This window comes from Epinephelus fuscoguttatus, linkage group LG21 (assembly GCF_011397635.1).
Source record: "Epinephelus fuscoguttatus linkage group LG21, E.fuscoguttatus.final_Chr_v1".
Lineage (NCBI taxonomy): Eukaryota > Metazoa > Chordata > Actinopteri > Perciformes > Serranidae > Epinephelus > Epinephelus fuscoguttatus.
The window spans coordinates 24,908,040-24,928,939 of NC_064772.1; the positions used below are offsets into that span (position 1 = coordinate 24,908,040).

The window sequence follows — 20,900 nt, forward strand, 5'->3', positions numbered from 1 at the left end:
AGGTCAGGGTCGGTAAGTCAACTTTCCATGTCATTAATCTGACTTCAGGGAATGTTTCAGTTGAAATATCTGGGGCAAATGGAACGCACCATGAGGCCAAGATGTCCCATGACTGTCTCAAAGCCTTTGTATAACATGTGACTCGCATTGCTGTCTAAAGATGTTTGTATGTCAGCATGAAAGTGACACATTAAAGACTGATATTAAAGATCAAACACTCTTTATTGAACTCAAGAAAACTGAAAGCAAAACATATGGGTTATGTCTGTTGGAGATGATGATCCATCATCATCATCATCATCATCAGTATGTTCAAACCACATATCAAGGGTGTGTGTGTGTGTTAATGTATAGTCTGAGTAATATAATTATAAAAAAAAGGAAAGTCACTGGTTTGCCTTCATGGATGTGATGTGTGGTCGGAGAAAGTCTTCTTTGAGGCCGCGGTAGAAGGCAGGCTGAGTTCACCAGCTGTCCTAATGTCTCTGATAAAGTGATCTACAGTTAGCACTCAACCATGAGGCGACGACGACATACAAAATCATTCATGTAACAGGATGTCATGGCAGCAAATTGACCAAACAGACACACACAAAGCAAATTCACGACGAAATAAAGTTGGCAGCGAATGCGACACATTGTCCTGTAAATGCTACGGTAAGGTAAACACACGCACTGATGACAGGAAACACAACATGGTTAGAAAATATAAATTGTACATCTTGTATGTTGGACGACAGTGGCACTGTTAGAGTGAAGCTCAGTTCATTGTTGACAAAGCAGCAGCCTCCTCATTCTGAACTTGTTGCTCTCGTAATAGAACGAACAACCTTGACTCATGCTTGTATCAAACATGCATGCTTGCGTGTGCATGTGCGTCACAGAGGGTATGTGTAAACATCGTGTGTGTTGGATGCGTGCAGCTCTCCTTATACGTCAGTGTACCTTCTCCTGCTGCAGTAAGAGCCCACACAGCTATGCTTGAGAAGGTCAGCCTTGTTCAGGATTTGAGATTAATTTGCAGGTTGGTTTTTAACCCAAGTGTTCTGAATTCAGAATCAAGCTTCAACTGAGATTCATGGCTAATCTTATACAGCACCACTTAAATCAGAGAATCATAAAGACACCTCTGATTAATGAGAATTCATGCAGCAGCAGCGAGTTATTGTATTAAGTTTGTGTTAAGTGGTCTGGGGCAAGGCGCAACGGCTCAACACCTTGAAGGCACAACGGATTAGAAAGCCAATTATCATCTTAACCTTTCCCAAATCTTGAACACGTATTAAGTGTCAGTGATTTTTTTTGCTTTATGCTGCTTTGACCACTTAATTCATGAAGTGTAGTGCATCAATAGAATTCATTAAGTGTCAGGCAGGTTGTTCAATCTCATCTGTGTGACTTTTTCCTTGCACTTCTTTCGTTTAATATAACAAATCTTATTCATCTGACCTGCACATATACGCATGGATGCATGCACGCACTGCAAACCTACAGCCCAACGTCAGTCTAATTATGTCAGAAATTCCTTATCTCAAAGTCAAACATTTAACGCAAAATTCTGAGCCGATCGGTGAAGGACGTAAGACTCAAGTGTTTGGCAAAGAAACAAACGGATTGCTCAAGTCTGAATGAGTAAAGGCGCACGGTTTCACCCGCTCCAAATGAAAAGAAAGCTGCCGTGCTGAGCTAAACCAACCATGGAGTGTCATGATTTCCCATCATGCTCTGAGAAACCCCTCTCTGCTCCTCCTCAGAAAGGAATGTCCCATACAATCGAATGTCATAAGATTTAAACATAAAACTCTATATCTGATACATATATAATGCAATGGACGGACATATAATGTAATATAGATCTGAAATTTCTCCTTAGTGTTTTATGTAATGGACTCTAAATAAATCTTTTGAGAGAAAAAAATAACACAAAATATTGTATTTACAAAGTGAGTTTTGGCATCCATATTCAACTCTATAGTACCACAATATAGGTGGCATGTCATTCGACGGATATGACTGGTGCAACCGCAGCCTGATAAATTTGAAAAAAAAAAAGAAGGGTTTGGCATGTTGATTTGATTTGATCATTTTTGATATAAGATTTTTGTTAAAAAATAAAATCAAAATGCAACAGAGACTGGCAATAAATCTGTGCTATCACACGACCCAGTAAGTATAATTATTTGTCATATACAGTATTCAAAGGACTCCTGAAAACTCCCAAGCACGATACAAAGAAGGACAAGCCGGTTAGTATATACATGTACAGTCTCTTACAGCCGTGCTCTGCTGCATTAACTGTCCCTCTTCTCGCTCTAATACTCTGGATATATAAAAAAACAAAACAAACAAACAAACAAAAAAGATTTCTGTACACGTCTGTCACACATCCCCGCCCTCTCTGGGAGATTATTGTCCTATTGAATGGCCTCTCCTCCGTCTCTCCTGTGATTGGTCATTGAATTCAACCTCCTCCATCTCTGTGGCACCGGGTGGTCTGACGAATCACTTCCTCTGTCAAAGTCCCACCATTGGCCGTTAGATGAACCACTCTTTCTTTGATTCGTCAATGGTTTCTGGGTTGTCGGTTCCGATGATGGCCGTGTCTGCCGACTCTCCGGCGGACTCCCCGCTGCCCTTGGCCTCGTTGGTGTGGTAGGTGCCTTTGTGACGGAACATGTAGCGGATCAGGAACACCAGAGTACATAAGATGGTGAAGATCACCACTGCGATGATTCCTGCAGAGGACACAGACGTCACGCACACAAAAACAGGCGTTATTGTATATTTTCAGTCACCTCTACTACTTTGCTTCGACCAGCTAAAAAACTTTGGAAAGGCAAGTTTACTTATAAAGCACATTCCTGCAACAAGGCAGAAACAAGTGCTTTACATAAAACATCATAAGCTTTGAGACAAAGTGCAAATGAAACACATTATGGAAGGACATTTAAATACAGTTAAAAATGCCATGAAAGAACTGGAGAACAGAAAATAAAAACAAGCTAAAATACACTGATACACAGGTATAAAATACAAGAATAAAAGTGTGCACTGAAGAAATGTATAGATATTTGATTTACTAAAAGGCAGCAACAGACGGAAAAGTCTTCAGCCTTGATTTAAAAGGACTAGGGATTTTATTCCAAGTATGTGGTGCATAAAAACTAAATGCTGCTTCTCCATGTTGCACCCCCTTGTCGCTACCAAACAAACTCTGGACTTTTACCTGGGAGACTGCTGTTTGTTTCCCGTGTGAAACCAAAAGTAAATGGAGTTAATTTAATGGCAACATAGTGTGCTAGTATGTGTAGCATGCAATGGTAGTGATGTATGTCACGTGACGTTAGATTACAATCGTCCTTATTTTAAGCCACATGCTTTTGTTGCCTAAACGTCAGGAGCTAAACCTAAAAAATGAGGTGTTTTACCTATTTTATAAGTTTATTTTGAAAAATACTGCATGTATTGAACAGAAACTGTTCATTTTCATCGAAAATAGGAGTGTATTTTTAAAAACACACTGCATGTAACAAGTGTAAATTGACTTGCTGTTCCTGAATGTCTAAAACTGACACAGGAGGGTACCGAGCATGTCATAATTTGGCGTGTAGGTCCACTGACAAAGCAGCTGTATTTGATGAGTTGGGATGACCACATGGTTAGTATTGACCCTGGGGACACGAAGCTGACCCGTCACAGAAGACCTGAGAGGTCTTAATGGTTCATAGTGTTGCAGAAAGTCAGAAAAGTATTTGGGCACTAAAGCGTTCAGTGCTTTATTGAATGTTTCAGTTTTGGAGCAAAGCTGAAACAACTGTCCCTTCACTAAGTCCTGCCCCTCGAAGACTAGACTGACTAATCATAGCCTAGCACCAGCCGATAACACAGCTGTGCTCCATTGACTCTAATGCAGTCGTTTCAGATTTCCTTCATTTTCAGGCTGGTTTTATGGATTTGGAGCTAAATGTTGTGCCTGGGGCACGTCGTGTATTAATGATACTCGTTACCTGGAGAGGTTGGAAAAAGACATAAGTTTCTTCCCTGTTCCAAAACCAAACTCACACCCTGAAAAGTGTAGGGTTAGCTAGCTACTGAAGATATAGCCTACTGAATGTATACACATGCTGCTTTTGCTTTTTAATGGTTATAACAGTGAAACAAAGAGCGACCCTGCTGTACAGGAACCAGTGAAGGGAAGCAGGGAAACTTTGCTGATATTCAACCAGCTCTGTGTCATCACATTGTGTGCAGATGAACGTTGTTTGGCTCCCTGCCCATCAGCTGGCAAAGCTCCGGTGATAGAGGTGTGGTGGTTGGCAGCACAAAGGAAAGCCAAACACTGTTCATCTGCGCACACAGCGATGCCACACAGCTGGTTCAATATGAGCAAAGTTTCCCTTTATATTCATTGTCTTGTGTGGCGATCAGCAGTGATGTGGGGGTTCACTTTCACACTGTGATCTGTAGCCTATAGTTCGGCTTTAGCTTCTAACTATCTTTGTCTTTTGAACCTGTTGCTGCTGCTGAGTCAGTTTGACATCCTGGATATATCCTTCAAACACAGACTGTAGACCCCTCTGTCTGCTTCTCTCTGGAATCACTGTTTCATTTGTCCAAAAATATGATAATATTTCTTCAGGGAGTGCAGTTAGTTACAGTGTGGGCTACGTGCTTACTCCTACAGCTTGGGGCGGGGCTTAGCGAGGGGTCAATTAGTTGATTATTTAATTAGTCGATCAACAGAAATCAGTCATGCCAAACATTCCCTGGTTTCAGCTTCTTAAATATGAGAATATGTTGCTTCTTCTTGTCATACATAACAATGAATGCAAAAATCTGGCTGCTTTCAGAAAGACATTTGTTACCTCCAATGATGGCTGAGTCTCTGTTGACTCCATCAGGAATCACCCTCTCCTCATTGAAGGGGAACTCTGCGTCTGAGCGAAGCACGGAGAAAATTCAAAGCGTACATTTACACATAAAGAGACTAAAAGAGTGCTTGAGAGGTTTTAAATTCAGTTCTAGTGATATAACTAACTTGAATAGGTTCTCTAGACCAATTAGTGCACATGAAAACACCAAACAGATGGACTAAGTACATTTCAAGGTCAGGGAAATACCAACATGTCACAGTCCTGCCTGCAGCAATACAAAAATAGAACTCTTGTTGTTCTTTTTTTCAGCAATAAAAAGTCACAGGAATAATTTCATACAAACACTGGGCTGAATTTTAACTACAAAGTTTTGCTTGTAGCAAAAAAGTGCTGCATACATACATCAGACGGTCAGCTGGATGGATACAGCGCTAAGCATCCTACGGGGACGACTAGTGCCGTTTATTTAATGCATTGCTGTGTCGTGCAATTCATTAAAGATCCATGACAGGTTAAGAGGTTAATAACAGCGGCTGCTTCCGCCTGTCCACTGTAATTCTCTGTCAGCAACAATTATCTAATTGCTGTGATTCACCCTGAATGGATAGCAGTGCATGGCAAATGAGCACAGAGAGAGATGAGAGGTCGGGATGAGTGGAGGAGGTGGAGGGTGCTAAAAGGAGAACGAAGACATTGTTGAGATCTACAATAATGATTTGTAATTCATACTGTATATAGGAAGACACACACACACACACACACACACATGTTAAAGCATGGATGAAAATGAAGACGTGCATAATCAAACCTCACTGCGCACAACAACCTGCGTATACGCTGCGCACACTCACACAAAGTGTTTCACCCTGCAATGAGCTGTCAGCTATTTCTGCTGCTGACTGCATCGTTCTCCAGGGAGGTAAAGAGCATGACTAAAACGGAGAAGAGGAGGCTGAGGTGGGAAAAAGGAGCGAAAACGGGAAGCAACAGAAGGGATGGAGAGCAATCAGACTGATTATAGTTTGTCAGCTGTCTGTGTTTGGATATAATGTCAAGAATTCACTGTATCTGAAAAGATGAGAGACACAGGCAGAGAGAAGAGAACTAATAAAGTAAGAACATTAGATGGAAAAACAGGACGTCAGAGGATGGGATCTGAAAAAGAACAAACAAATTAAGAAAAATCAATGAGAAGACATACAATGATCGTGATGGATTGAAGGAGGGCTGGATGAATTATAGATTAGATCTATCTATAGAAAATGTAAAGCTTAATAAATATTAGTTCTCTCTGTGGATGGATGGTGGAGAGCTGACTGGGAGTTTGGACCTGGAGTCCAAATCAATGGACTGGATCGAACTCGGATAGCTCAACGCTCCCAAAGGCACAGTTGGCACCAAGCCTGAGGAATACGCCTGCATCCGAGTAATGACACTGAAATACTGAACACTGGTGTGGAATGCAACCTTAGACACAGAAGTGCTGTGTGTGCACGGATGAAGTTAATTTGCAAATGTCTGCTGTTACTGCAGGAAGTTATTACTCACTACGAAATTACTTCCTACGCCCTGACAGCAGCATCTTAAGGATAGTCGAATTAAACCTCACCTGTGTTGTCCAGACGCCAGGGATCTGTTGCAGCAGACATTGGTGGGATGGTGAGAGGTGACGCCCCACAGTTGGACTCCACCAGTTTGCCCTGGAAAGACACCGGCGAGGCGGCTGCAGGTTGTCTGTCTGGCTGACCGGCTGTTGGCGTGGCCTGGGCCTGTGAGACGGTTCTCAGCGCGGACTTGAGGGGGGCGACTCCGTTGAACTGCACTCGCGACAGACACCCGACGAAGCCTGGGGTGTTGTAGCGCTCGATGACGACTGGGTCTATGTGTCCTGTTTCTGTACCGAGACAAAGTTGGAGAGAATAACATGTTACTGTTTAATGAGAACAGTCAACTCATGTGGAATCATGTCCATAAATCTGATTGATGCCAAGAGAGGGCGGGAAGACGGAGGAAGAGAGCAGAAAGAAACCAGACACTGACCACAACAGCTTTGACAGAGAAAGCATCAGCACTGATTACCCGAAACACACAACACACTTCCTCACACTCTCACAAACTGAGCTCAAACTCTAGTAGGCACAAATTTTGCTGATGCACAGACGCAGTAAGCCAATACTCAGATATGAATCTGCACAAATGAGGAGGAAAGAGAGACGAGGAGGAGGGAGGAGGGAGGAAGCAGAGGAGGAACGTACACTGACATTGACCTCTAATGTCAAATTAAGACGATGAATAATGAATTAACACCCCCTCCACTCTTAAAGACTCTCTGTGTGTCTCTTTCTCTAAATTCACTCTCCTACACACAGGACGCATTAGCAGCATAAAATGTGGATTTTATATTTTTCAAAAGCAGAAACCATCAAAGTGAGTGTTGGCCTCTGTGGCAAATAGAGAGGAAAACAAAATTGGGCTTCTTCAGTGCCACTCAATATAAAGTACATGTTGCTCTGGTCCTATGGAACATCCGACTTTCCCTCTCTTCTTTGTAATGCTTTTTAAATTGTAGATTTGCTCTCTGAATTAAAGACTCTCCATGAACAAGCCGGTTTCCTTGCTCTCTCTCCATTAATGTGTCTTGTTGTACACTGTGCTAACCCTTCACAATAACTCTCCAGCTGTGACAACGACCGTAATTTGGAGAATTACCTGAGGTCCCCCTATTGCCATGGCAATCCAGCCAATTTTGCCTGTTCAAATGCAGCAATTTGAGCACTTTTATCTCTGCGTCACAGCCTGCTTCTGGCTCTCTTTGACTTTCATCACTCTTTATTTTTCAAAGCGAGTTACTTTAGCAAACAAACATGCATCTGAACTGCAGCTGGCCCACTGAGCTCAGTCCAGCCAGCTCTGTATCCCTGCTCAATCTGTGGATTATATATGCTGTTTGTAGGGCTACACACAGCATATTTTCCAGCGTTGACATATATTGATTTTCACCGACAGTTATTTGGAGCTGAAAAGTGTCGACTGGGGAGTTGTTTCTTCTCTCAGAGCTGATTTGGCCCCGGGGCATTCATTAAAAACAATTTAAGTGTTAAATCCGCTCACAATCATTCAGTGTTTGTCTTTTGAAGGCTCACATTAATGGCCCCATCAATCATCAAAAATGTTTCTTATGGCGCTGAATAAAAACACAAGATGAGTCTTGCTGGCTGTTCACACACAGCACACAGATGTGCACAAACCTGCGGAGAAGAAAGTGAGGGTAGCAACACCTACAGTTCAGTAAAGACTTAAATGCTGCCTAAAACAAACCTCCTCAGACACGCTCCACTCCAGCACAAACCTGAACTGATGTCAAAACAGCCAACCTGCCTTTAACACTTTCGCTGGGCTACAAAATATTCCTCCACATGAACTCATGCTGTGTGTGCAGACAGAGCCAATGTTCACATGCATGGCTGCTCTACTGCTACACGACCCAGCCACACCCAGAAGGAACTGCTGTTTGGACAATCCTGCAGCAAAATATGAACAAGGGATGATTAACTAGACTGCTGCTCTGTGTGTGTGTGTGTGTGTGTGTCTGTGTTTATTTATTGAATCGTGTTATATTAGATGATGGGGTTCTGAGTATCTGGACATGGCTTGTAATGCAATTTTCTCTCTCTATTCCATTTTGATGGGTCAAATACAAGTGTGTGTGTATAAATGTGTGTGTGTTGGTATACTATTGATTGTGCTGCCTGGAATAGAGCTCAGCCCTATCTGAGTCTTCCACGTATTCATCATCTGACCAGACCTCCTTCAGACACTTGCACTGTGTGTATACACTGTGTGTGTGTGTGTGTGTGTGTGTGTGTGTGTGTAAACAATCACTTGATACAGGCTCTGCAGTTTAGTTTTCACTCAGCTCATTGATGGGGCACTAACTGCTTGTAATTGTGCGCTCTGAACTGCGGCTCAGCATCAACCTTCTGATGAAGCACTGGTCAGACGAACTAACTTGCCATCAATCACCTCGCACCTTGAAAATGGATGGCGTGTATGTGAGAGCGTGTATGGATTTGCATATGCGTGGGGGTGTGCAGCATAGGTGGAGAGACAGGGAAAGAAGTGCCTTACAGTAGGCACAGCAAGCAGAATACTGATAATGTCTTATGAATGCAGAATATGAATATGAATGAATGAATGAATGAATAAGTCCTCTCTCCTGTACGCCTGAACATGTGTTGATCACTGCAGAGGCCTGCATGTGAATACTAATGGGCTCTCTGTTGGGAGGAGAGCAGGCTGCTTAGCATACAATGCTGGTGAGTAAATAGCCGACAAGCTTCCCTTGTTTCGGATTTTATTTCTTTGTTTTGTGGCCAGTAATTTCACAAGGGGGTGTTTCTTTGACGGCAGCTTCCAATTTAAGTGCCATAATGTGACCCATAAACATTGCACATTTAATATGAACTGAGAGCCGGGTTGTCACTGATAGAGAGGCCTCAGTGGTTTTAATAGCACTGTATCCTTTTAGTGCTAATGGAGGAACAAGAGGTGGGCACATCTGCAATCCACTACATTAGCCCTGCAAAAAATACCTTTGTGAAGTTCAGGTGTTAATTCAGCTCTGTGAAATACTGTATTCATACAGGAAAAAGGAACATGACTATAATGCAAGCCAACATAACTAAGGCCATGTTTACATGAAAACAATCCACTGAAAACAGAATTGTTTCTCATTTTCGTTTAGACGACAATGCTGTGCACACGGATTTGCAAAAATGACCAAAAATGCTGCAGTATACATGTCAGGCCAGTAGTTGGTGGTGTGACTTCGCAATGAAACAACACGCACCTGTGCACATACGCACACGTATAAACAAACAAAATGGCAACCGCACAAACGTTTGTCTGGACGGATGACGAGATGCTACAGTTAATCTACACTATGATGGGGAAGTGTTGATAAATTCAACAGGGTGAGCAGCACAAACAGGAGTCCGCCATTGTTGTTGTGATGGTCGACTTTCTCGCGCATGCCTAGTGCGAAAAGTCTCCGTTTTCAGAGGAACTGTATATTGACAACGGAGACAGTGCCGTTTCCACGCTGCTGTTGCGTAAACAATCGGCCAAAATGCAACTAAAGTTTACCATTTTCAGTTGAAATCGTATAAACGGGACCTAAACCACAAACAATGGTCATAAAAGTACCATAAAGTAACTCTTCTCTAACTCAGTACCATTATAAGCTTTCCGTGCTAAGTTCTTGCCAACTGAGGTATGTATTTTACACCTTTTAACAATATTTTCTCCATCCTCAGTGCTTAAAATCATACGTAATACATGAACATTAACAAGTAATACCAGCTTGTCAGAGGCAGCCACCACACACTGATCTTAATGCTCGCCTTGTTTGCTTCTGAAGAGGCTCTCTAGACTGATCAATACAACATTTGCAAATACACACTCAAACAAACAGCTCTCCACACACTACTCGTGATTAGGGAAGAGCACACACTAATCCATTTGGCTTCAGGTTGCAATAATGAAATGTACCATCACATATGATTACGACCAGGTCCTGCAAATGTGATGTACCAAATGCGACCCTTCACACATCCACCTCAAATCACACACACACAGTCACAACAGCAACAAGGTCAGCATGTTGATCAACCGCCCTCACTTTCTGGTGGTGTGTCACAGGGGTGGCTGGTGACATCACATGAATAATTCAAAAGGTGAGGCAGCACATAATGCTGCGAGGAGAGGGCTGGAGAGAGGACAATGGGTCGGGGGAGTTAAAAAAAAAAAAACAAGGTGGCTGGAAAAAACAAGAAAGGATGGAGGCAACTGCAGAACTAGCAGAGAGGGAGGGTGTGGCTGCCCCTCTAAAAAAGGGGGCTGATGGTGAAGGGAAAGGTGAGAGACATGAGAGGAGGGGGGGTGGAGGAGGAGGAGGAAACACAGAGGAGAATGTCTCTGGTGTGCGCTTGTCTGGGTGAGTGGGTGAAAAAAAAACTGAGGAGTGGGGAAGAAATGGGGTGACAAGAAGGGCGCTTGAATGGAGGGGCAGGGTAGAGGAGATCAAACACAGTTGCCATGGCAACAAATGGAAGCTGATGCAGGGGTGAAAGAGAGAGGAGAAGAAAGGGGGGGAGTGTGGGGGGTGTTAATGAAAGTATGATGCATTTGAGACATATCAAAAGAATATTAATGGGAATCCACCCGCCGCACCCTCTGTAGTACAAAAACTGATATGTAACGTGGTGATGCACATATGCACACACACAGTCATCGGCCATGGCTGATGCACCACAGAGGGACAGACTGAGAGACAGGGAGATTTAGAAAATGAAAGAAATCGCTAGAAATTAAATAATGAAAGAAATAAATACACTAAAAAAGTTACAAAGAGAAAAAAAATAAATCTTATATCTTCGTCTTTTATCCACCACAAAGTTTGACAGTAAAGCCTAAAACTACAACTTGACCACAACTTTCCTTCCTCTTTGAGTTTTGGTCCTTGTGCACTTCTGTATTTGGTGATCTTCCCAAAACAGTTGGTCTGAATGTCATTAAAACAACATAGTGATGATGCAAAGTGATATGAACTGGAGCTGTGCAAAGAGAGGTGGTGTGTTGTGTGTGATGAATTAAGAAGGTGAAGGTGGAGAGAAACAGATGAACGAGATGGGAGATAAGAGCTGAGGAAGATGCATGAGTGTTAGTTTAAGACATGGAGAATACACCTGTGGTTCCAACGCCCCACTGAACACACACATGCACACAGACACACACACAGGTGCATTCATCAATGCCACCTCCAGCTTCCTCCTCCACCAGGATGTGAGGCTGCACAGACGCCGAGCCAAGAGGCGCAGACATAACAGAGACGCAGCAACAACAGCAGCAGTAAAATAATTAATATACGACTCATTTTTCCTTCTGACTCACACACACACACACACACACACACACACACACACACACACACACACACCAATACACACCGGGTTGTGTCTAATTTGTCTGCAATCCAATTACATCAGGGGGTGGATTCCCTTTAAAATCCAAAAGCACCACAGTCTGGCTTAATGTCAACCTATGGGGAAATCATGTTTAGCAGCAAATTTGATTCACATCCAGAGTAACAGAGACGATGGATTACTCAGACCTGAGCATGCTCACGCATAAGCAAGAACACGTACACATGAAGACACACAGGTACACACACACATATGCATGCGACTGTAGTTACCTATGTGGAGTTTGCGTCAGTGTCTGTGTACAGTTTGTGAGGCACACCAGCTTCCTCTCCTCTTCTGTCACTCGGTCTTCTATATGCTATATGGATCTCTTGATTCGGTACCACATTGGCAAGCGTCTCTCTCTCTCTCTGTCTCTCTCTATCTCTCTCTATCTTTCTGTCTGTTTCTCTCTCCCTCTCTCTCTCACTGCAGTGCAGTCCCACCCCCACTCCGACAGCTGCTGGAGAAAACCTGGATCCTGGAGCCATGCTGCCACGGATCAGGACTCGCCAGTGTAAAGTACAACTAGTGCTGCTAACCACGGAGGATGGCATGATGTCATCCTCTCTCACACACACACACACACACACACACACACACACACACACAAGCAGTGACCATGTACAGGTGCGTGTATCTCGGTTCAAAGGCACACTGAGATCATAGAGATTGGTAAGAGAGAAAACAGCTCTCTGTGTTATCAGCCTCATCTAACGTCAGGGTTCATCAGCGCTTTAATCAGAGTCAGGACGTCTGGTGGCTCTGCTCAAAGGTCACAGCACAAAAGAAGAGCGATGAACCAGTGGCTGCCTGGAAGGAAGGAAATTGATTGTGCTTCAACATGGCTTTAGAAACCACTCAGCAGTGAGTGACGTCCATGAGAAGTGACCTTAGTGAAGAATAAACGGACTCTCCAATGTACACAGCAGCTGAGTGCTGAACCCTCAAAAACACAAACCTCCGAAAAAGCATCATCAGCAGCCCAATGAAATGATTTATTAATGAACTCATGTTTAAAAAAACTCCTCAGTGTGCAAAGCAGCATCTGCTTAATGTTGATTTGAAGGGTGAAATGTCTGTGATTTAATAAGCTTTTAAATTATCGTAGACCACTCCCATGTCCTGTAGTCAGAATACAAACAGCTCCCATCAGGTAGACGCTACAGGGCTACAATTAAGTAGGAAGAGGAGGAGGAGGAGGAGGAGGAGGAGGAGACACCTGAGTAGCTAAAAATACTCTGTAAATGAATCCCCTGTTGCATGTATTTGAATGTACTCGTCTTCTACTTTACGTCTGTTCCGCACTATGTATGTATTTTAACGTGACAGCCTTTATGTCCAAGACAAACCTCCCCATGGACAGATACATTAATCTTGAACATTGGGCACATGCCCAGATATATTCCAGGTGGTGCTCCAGCACCTGCCCTTTGCCCTCTGACTAGATAAGAGTCCTTTTGTAAGACTTTTTCTCCTATTTCTTTTAATCATTTTAGTTTTTAAAGTTGGCTCATTGCATTCATTCTCAAATAAAAGCTTGCTGTATGTCGAGCCCCTGCCCCTCCCTCTTTAACTTCCCCTGTCACAGTCACCGCAGTTAACCAACACAAATCAAGCACCCTGTAGAGCAGCATCACCCCAGCAAGCAATAGTTGTGATTTAAACGTATTGGCTATATTTAGCTCTGATTTAGTCTAGCTACATGTAAATCTAGCCGATTTAATTTTAAAAATTGATTAAATGTAATTTTCGCCATTGCAGATGGTGTGCGGTATGATATTCAATCACGTATGGAGAGTCAACAGTAATTAAAATATGTTTATCTCCATTTTTTGGACATGGTCTCTACATAGCCGTATAATTGATGACGTCTACACTTTGGCTATGGTTAGATGTCTACCAAATTTTCACTGACAGCCCAAATTCAGCTGTGATTTAGCCTAGACGTCAGGTCTTCATGTAGGACTGCTATTAGACGTTTTTTAAACCAAAAAATGCTTGCTGGGACGTCTCCCTGACCTTCCTCCATGGTCAGCCGGGTATCAATAGTGACTGCCTGAAATTAATCCACTATAAAACATCTCAATACAACCAGGCTGATTTAGGCAATGACCCACTGCTGAGCTTAACAACAAGTACAGTAAGCTAGTCTGACTTAAAACCACCCCATCTCCCTCCAAGTCTCTGGCAGAGTGGAGTTCAACAGCTGCCCATGGCAAGAAGAGACAGATGCCGAACTGCTTTCCCACTTCCATGTGTCTTCAGAAACCAAAACTCCACTTGAAATATTGTTTCCATCTCCCATACTGCAGCTTTGATAATTAATTTAAACAAATCTGACATGAGTTTTGGTGCTGAACAACAAACAGCGCAGAGGAGCACGACACTGCAGCTGCTGCATGTGTCTGTTCTCTAGGGTTATTTGATTAAAGCTTATTGAGAAGATACTGATAAGTATGTGACTGGTTATAAAGGAAAGAGGAGGAGAAGAAGAGAAGACGAAGAGGAGGACAAAGGACAGCAGTGGAGAATGAAGTGAGGAGAGGAGAACGCACCTGAAGCCTGATTGTTGTAACTGAACACAGGCCTGCTTGTAGTTTGTATGGTAGATAGAGTTGTTGATTACTTTATTTATTTATTTATTTATTTTGTGTACAGATTTGTTGATTGTGACAGTGTGACATTGTTGTCTTTGTTGTTGCCTGTTATAAATAAATGATGAATTGAAAGCATATGTGTTGCAGCTGTTAGATATATATATAGATCGATCATGAGACACCCCACACAGACATTTCCCCTGATAGTCCTGTGCACAAATGTACTGTATGTACTTTGGCCTAAAGAGCTCCTCTAGTGTAAGCAGACACCTAGAAACCTCCTGGCACGGCCTCTGCAAGTGAACAACAACAACAACAACAACAAAAAAAATCTGCATGCCCCATACAAAAATTGTTTGTAGAAGGGATGCCCTTTTTGCCCTTTAAACGAGCTCATGTTCAGTTCAAAAATTTTCTGTATGTAAATATGCTCTTAAAGCGGTTTATATGGAGATGTTTATCAAAAATTATCACAATTTACAACTTAACAGCATATAAAAGTATACAGACAAATTATCTAATTTAGGATTAGAGGGTAAGATAAGGTAGGGTAATTTGTTTTTCAAAGTGTCACACACCTAAATGTGCTCAGCCTACATGGAGTGACAAGACACAGCAAACATAACAAACAAAAGCAATACCATCACGAGAGTGAAAGAACAAATATAAAACACCTCAATGTCAAACAAGGTCAAACAATATCAAAGCAAATATGAGCACAGTGCCTCAAACACATCAAACATAAAGCACCCTCCTACACTGCTGGTAGACACTCAGCACAAACTGATCAGCGTGGAGAACTTTGTAAACAGGTACTGGAGTCTACGTCCATCAGACTCTAAAAACAAACCAGGACATTCTGCAGACATTTTAAGGAAAAGCCCATATCTAAGATTGTAATATAATGGACAATAGAGCAAAAAAGTGCATTTCATTATTGAGCTCTCTCAGATCACACAGGTGATACTTTCCTCTGAAGTGAGTGGAAGTGTCTGGTTTCCACTGCCAGAGGCAAGATTAACTGGACACAGAGTGACATCTGTGTTCTGGGCAGGTAAAGGATGACACAGTGCCCTGGATGGTAAATACACTTTATCAGACTGTATATTCTAAATGTTGGTTTACACAAAACTTCTTCTGACAATTTCTGTTTATATTTCAAACAGTATTGTTTTAGTTTGACTAATACTACAACATGATTTCTTTCTACATTTACTATATTGGGGACCTGTCTGAAAAATCCAAATAGGAAATTTGTTAGGTAAGTCTGTTATCTGGCATGTTGTTTTGTATATTCCACGTGTCACCCTTATGACGCTTCAGTCCCATGTTATCACATACGGCAAGTTTTGGCGCCATTTTGAGCACACCCAGAAAGGAGCGCATGGCTCTGTTCTGAACTGCTTGCGTACAATAACCCAGGACCCCTGCACCACAATCTAAAATAGGACAGACACAAGATTTATACAACTGTGTTTGGTTTTATAACCAAGAACCCTACATGACGTAACCTTCTTAAGAGCAGCTCCCAGTGCCTCACAGTACCTGCAGAGTCTGATACCACCTTTATTCCTTCTATAAAGGTGAAAATGCTCATCTAGAATAAGTTCTATGTATTTCTAAATCTCAGTGTGTGACAGACGTGTTGAGCCAAAATGAATATTTTCACCTTTTACCCATGACAACAACCTTGAGCTCCACCAGTATACACTCACACCTCCTGAGTCTCAGATAATGTCAGTCATACTAAATATCTATATAAAAGCGCAGTGTGCTTACTAAGGTAAATATGCAAAAAATATTAAAAAATATATATATATATTTTTTAGAGATTTACAGTGAGTCTAATTTTAGGGAAACATTTTCCAGCGGACAGATCTTAATGAACAGTGACTGATATTCATTTCTTATGGTGCTATAAAGACTTCTCTTGTACAGGCAGATAGTTTAGAGTTATGGTTGTTAAAACAGGGTACTTATATTGCTACTAATACCACTAATAAACTCATCTGTAGGGCAGCTTTCTTGAGGTTTATAAAGCACATAAAAAAGCCTAATATGAGAGAAGACCCCCGAATGAAAACAACAGTCATTATGCCGTACACTTTCCAAGAATAAAGCCATTACACCTGGAAATGGCAGCATGACTTAGAGCCCGTGTAAAATAATTGGCAGCACCCGCAGGGAGCAACGTGTTAAGTATGTGTGGGCAGAGTTAACAGGACACGAGAGGCTGGGGGATACAAAAAAAAAAACAGGCTGGAAGAGAGAGAGAAATCTGAATTTCAGTGTGGTACTGATGTACATGTCCTTTACAAGCAACCCTCAGGGCTACAATCATCTGTCTCTAATAACACTTTCACAGTGTCACTATTTCTCTTGCTCTCTCTCTGCCTTTGGCTCTGAATTTATTTCCTCATATAGTCACTGCACACACACTCCCACAGACACACACACACACACACACACACTCAGAGGCAGATTTGTGGCACTGAGGACTGGGCTGGGAGTGTGCCTGCTGCTCTGGCTAATGTATGACTCATGTCCCCCATCTATTCAACTGGGACACAGAGACCCAGGGAGCACAGACCCATACGCAATACATCAACCCACCCACCAACATGCACACACACACATACCCTCACATACACACACAGATGCATGGTGAAAGGAAAGACATACATACTTCCTAACCCTATAAATAACTGCTAAGCAGTGATGTACATATACAGTTACCTTCACACACTGCATACAGTTACATTACGCATCAGGCTGCAGCAGTTCCAGGAGCGTATACTATACATACAGCGTGCTGAATCATCCCTGTGCCTCATGATCAATAACACTTTAGTACAATTACCCTTGGAAGCAAACACAGTAGATTTCATGACCCTGAACCTGAGATAATCACACCAACAGCTACAACAAACAGGCTCAATAGTCAACATTATACAAACACAATTAAGAAGACATCGCTTTTGTTCTCAAAAACCAGGGTGACACTGTTCTGCCCGCAGCATTGTAGTCGGTCACTATTATACATTTATCATGGTGCTTCACCTGGGTCTGCATTATAAGTGTCGGGCAGGTATACTAGCTAGTGCTGTGCCCTACATTTATTTTCATTAATCTGATTTGTTTCTCAATCTAGCATTGCTTTCATAACATCTCCTAAAGTCCTAAAAACCAAATGAGTTTGTCAGTTAAGAGTTTTAAAACAAAACAAAGAAAAGGGTGGATGATCACATTTAAGACACTGAAACGGCATCTTGAGTGTTTTTTTTTGTTTTTTTACATAAAAAAATAACAGATTATCAGAGTAGTTGTTATTTCTCTGCTGAGCGACTAATTGATTAATTGTCTCAGCTCTAATACTAACTCTTGGAGCCCGATCTCCAAAATCGTTAAAATCTGGCGCTTGAGCAGTGACCTGTGGCGTCAGACACCAACGAAAAAAGGCGTCCTTTAATGTCGGCATGATACACGGCCGGTTGCCATTATAGTTTAAAGGCACCCAGCGGCATCATGGGACAAGGACGAAAGTTAAAGCGGTGAAAATCCAAGTGGAGTGGGCGGAAAGGGTGGTAGATGGGTCCAAAAAACACAGACACTTGACTTCTGCATCCTGTAAGATTATTAAGCCAAACCCTGTTCCTTTTCCCCAAACCCAACCATGTGTGTTTGTTGATGAAGGAAAAAAACTTCAATTTGCAGTGTTGTACTAACGTAGTGCGTTTACTTTGAAAGAGACTGTGTGTAAACAGTAAATTTCCTGTGAAAACAGAAGTGTATTTTGAAAGAAGACAATGCGTGTAACAGTCAGAACTTGACACTGCGTCCCAGAACGTCAACAGCCAACACACGGAAAGTCCATGACCAAATGTCAACGTCGGTGTGAGAATGTTCAGTCAGGAAGACTTTCTCTATGCTACATCCATTCACAATTGTCTCACTATCTCCCTCCCATCACTTCCACCAATCAGCTGACTATGGGTGTTCCCTCTCCCAGTTAACAAAACAAACTCTGCCACGATCTGCTTCAGCCATTCAAGTTGCTGCTGCCAAACTTTAAATCTGTTCTCCTCTCTGCTCCTGTCAGCTGTTGCACCCTCGTCCACACCATTCACCTCCAGTCACCTTAACCAAGCCCAGGACGAGCTCATCAAAAGCCCACTCCTCTCCACATCCAGATCCTCAGCTCCCTCTTCATCTCATCTCATCACCACCATTACCAGCATCTACAGTAGACTCCATTGGGGGTGGGGGGGTCCCTAATCTACTACGTCTTTACCACCCTCCTGGAATAGATGACATCACAATGGGGTCTAATCGCCAAAGACTTTTCACATTTGTCATACTTATATGCACACGTAAATAAATATTCTTTTCTCTCAGAACGAGCCTCTCCTGATTGAATTGAAGTACCACAACAGAGTGAATTTCGTATGCTTTTGTAATGTCTTTTTGTATTATCTAATCTCATATTGAAGAAATGTCAAGAACTTTCTCTTCCAAGTATTTCTAAGTCAAAAGGGTGTTTAAGTCGAGCTGAAAGTCTTTTTTGATTTTGTCAAGTTGAGTTTAAGTTCATCACATTTGCTACTTGAGTGTGTTTCGAGTCCAAGTCATGTGGCTCGAGTCTAACCTCTGCCTAACAGGTAGTAAGCTTGAAATTTATGAGCAAAATCTTCAGACAGAATTTGCTCGTAAAAAACGGTTGATTATGAGAAAGAAGACACATGTTGGCCAATATTGCTGTATCCCACACCTGCCTCTATGGATCCATATTGATGGCTCTGTTTATGTGTGTTAGCGGGCTCGGGTCAACTTAGCTTAGAGTGTTTTATGTGATGGACTTGATACGTCTTTGCTGTGGATTGAGCTCAAGGAGACTGTGTGAGGGGGACTCAGGAGGATGACTGGGAAAATAATGATTCTGTGTCTAATGTGCAAGACAATAAATTTGAGCTAACAAGGCCAAATTAGTTGCAAATGACACAAATATTCTATCACTATAGGAGTTGTTTATGGTAATTATACCCTTTGCAGCCCACAGACAAAATGTGGTGTCAGATATTGAAGGGACAAACACCTAGTTGTTGGATATTTGGGGCCCTAATCATTGGTGCGCTTGTGAGATGTAGAAGTACCTCATTAATGTGCATTTGTGGTACTAAGAACAGAGTTGTTTTCTATGGAGTTAGTTAATATGAAATTTTGTTTACTGTATATTAATGATGATCATTGAAGCAGTGTTTGGTTATCTGTGCATGTCTTTCAATGTATCTCTCTGTTCTTTAATGTCTACCTCGCTTTTGTTCTGTCTTTATTCTATCCAGCTCGTCCCATCCCACAATCAGCAGACTGCGAGGTGACAGAGGAGACGTCTCTGTGATCAGTGTGTGTCTGTGTATGCGCCGTAGCAAACACAGAGTCTCTGTCTCCCAGATATAGAGAATCTGATAGCTCAGCTGCCTGACAGCCTCTCTTGTCTCCGTGGTCCCGACACAACAGTGGAACAGATCTGATGAGATGTGCAAAATCAAACGCCTGCTTTTGTTCTGTTTCCTTTCTCTGTCTGTCTTTCTCATCACAAGATTCCCGTCATCCCTCTGTCTTCCTCCTTCCTCCTCGATCCAATTACCTCCTTATTTCCTCGCTCTGTCTATATGTATTATTCTGTTATGTGTCTACATGAGACATACAGTAACATCTCACTATGTTGAATCTAGTGATGTGTAAAGGCTCTTCTGAGGAGATGGCTATATGAGTTGGAGCTGTTTTGGCATGTGCAGTGACTTTGTCCTGCGTGCCCTTAAAGCATCTGTGCTGTGTTAGTTAGGTGAAGATGGATGGCTGTGTTTCTCGTGTGCATGTGCCCATCCACATGTTTGTGTGTGTGTGCATGGTGCTGTATTCCCAGGGGTTCTGGTGGTGTGTGCAGCAGTCGATAGTTCTGGCTGGTAAGTGAAGTCAGCCATTACTTCAACCTCACTGACTTTCTCCGCACTTGAGGTAGAGGACAAAAGGGACGAGGAGAAAGGAGGGTAAGACAGAAGAAAATGTACGATGGAACAGCACACAATGACACACAAGGTTCACTATGAGTGATTAAAGAAGCTAATAAAAACCAACAAAAATAAAACCATAAACCGCAGCTATTACTTAGGGGAACCTAAACAGGAAGATAACTGGCTGTTGATAATTAGGGTAATTAGTGCAGACTCTGAGGTGTCAGTGGGGAAAAACCAAACTGATACAAAAGATCATGAATCACATTTCAGTCAGTGTTAGCAGAACATGAAGATGAATGAAGACATGATGTCTTGAGAGGGGTCTTTGAGCCCGATACATTGACCTTTTTTATAAATGAAAATAAATAAATAAAGAAATAAATAAAGAAA

General features: G+C 42.2%; 1 protein-coding gene across 1 annotated transcript in view; it reads right to left on the reverse strand.

Annotated features, from left to right (window-relative positions):
• Positions 1-237: 237 nt before the first annotated feature.
• cntnap2a (contactin associated protein 2a) overlaps positions 238-20,900 on the reverse strand; it is a 462,042-nt gene continuing 441,379 nt past the window's right edge. The window contains exons 24-26 of the mRNA XM_049564641.1: positions 6,484-6,768; positions 4,866-4,937; positions 238-2,735 (exon numbers count right to left, since the gene is read on the reverse strand). Of these exons, the coding sequence (XP_049420598.1) occupies positions 2,536-2,735; positions 4,866-4,937; positions 6,484-6,768 (557 nt within the window). The 3' untranslated portion in view covers positions 238-2,535. The remainder of the gene's footprint in view (positions 2,736-4,865; positions 4,938-6,483; positions 6,769-20,900) is intronic.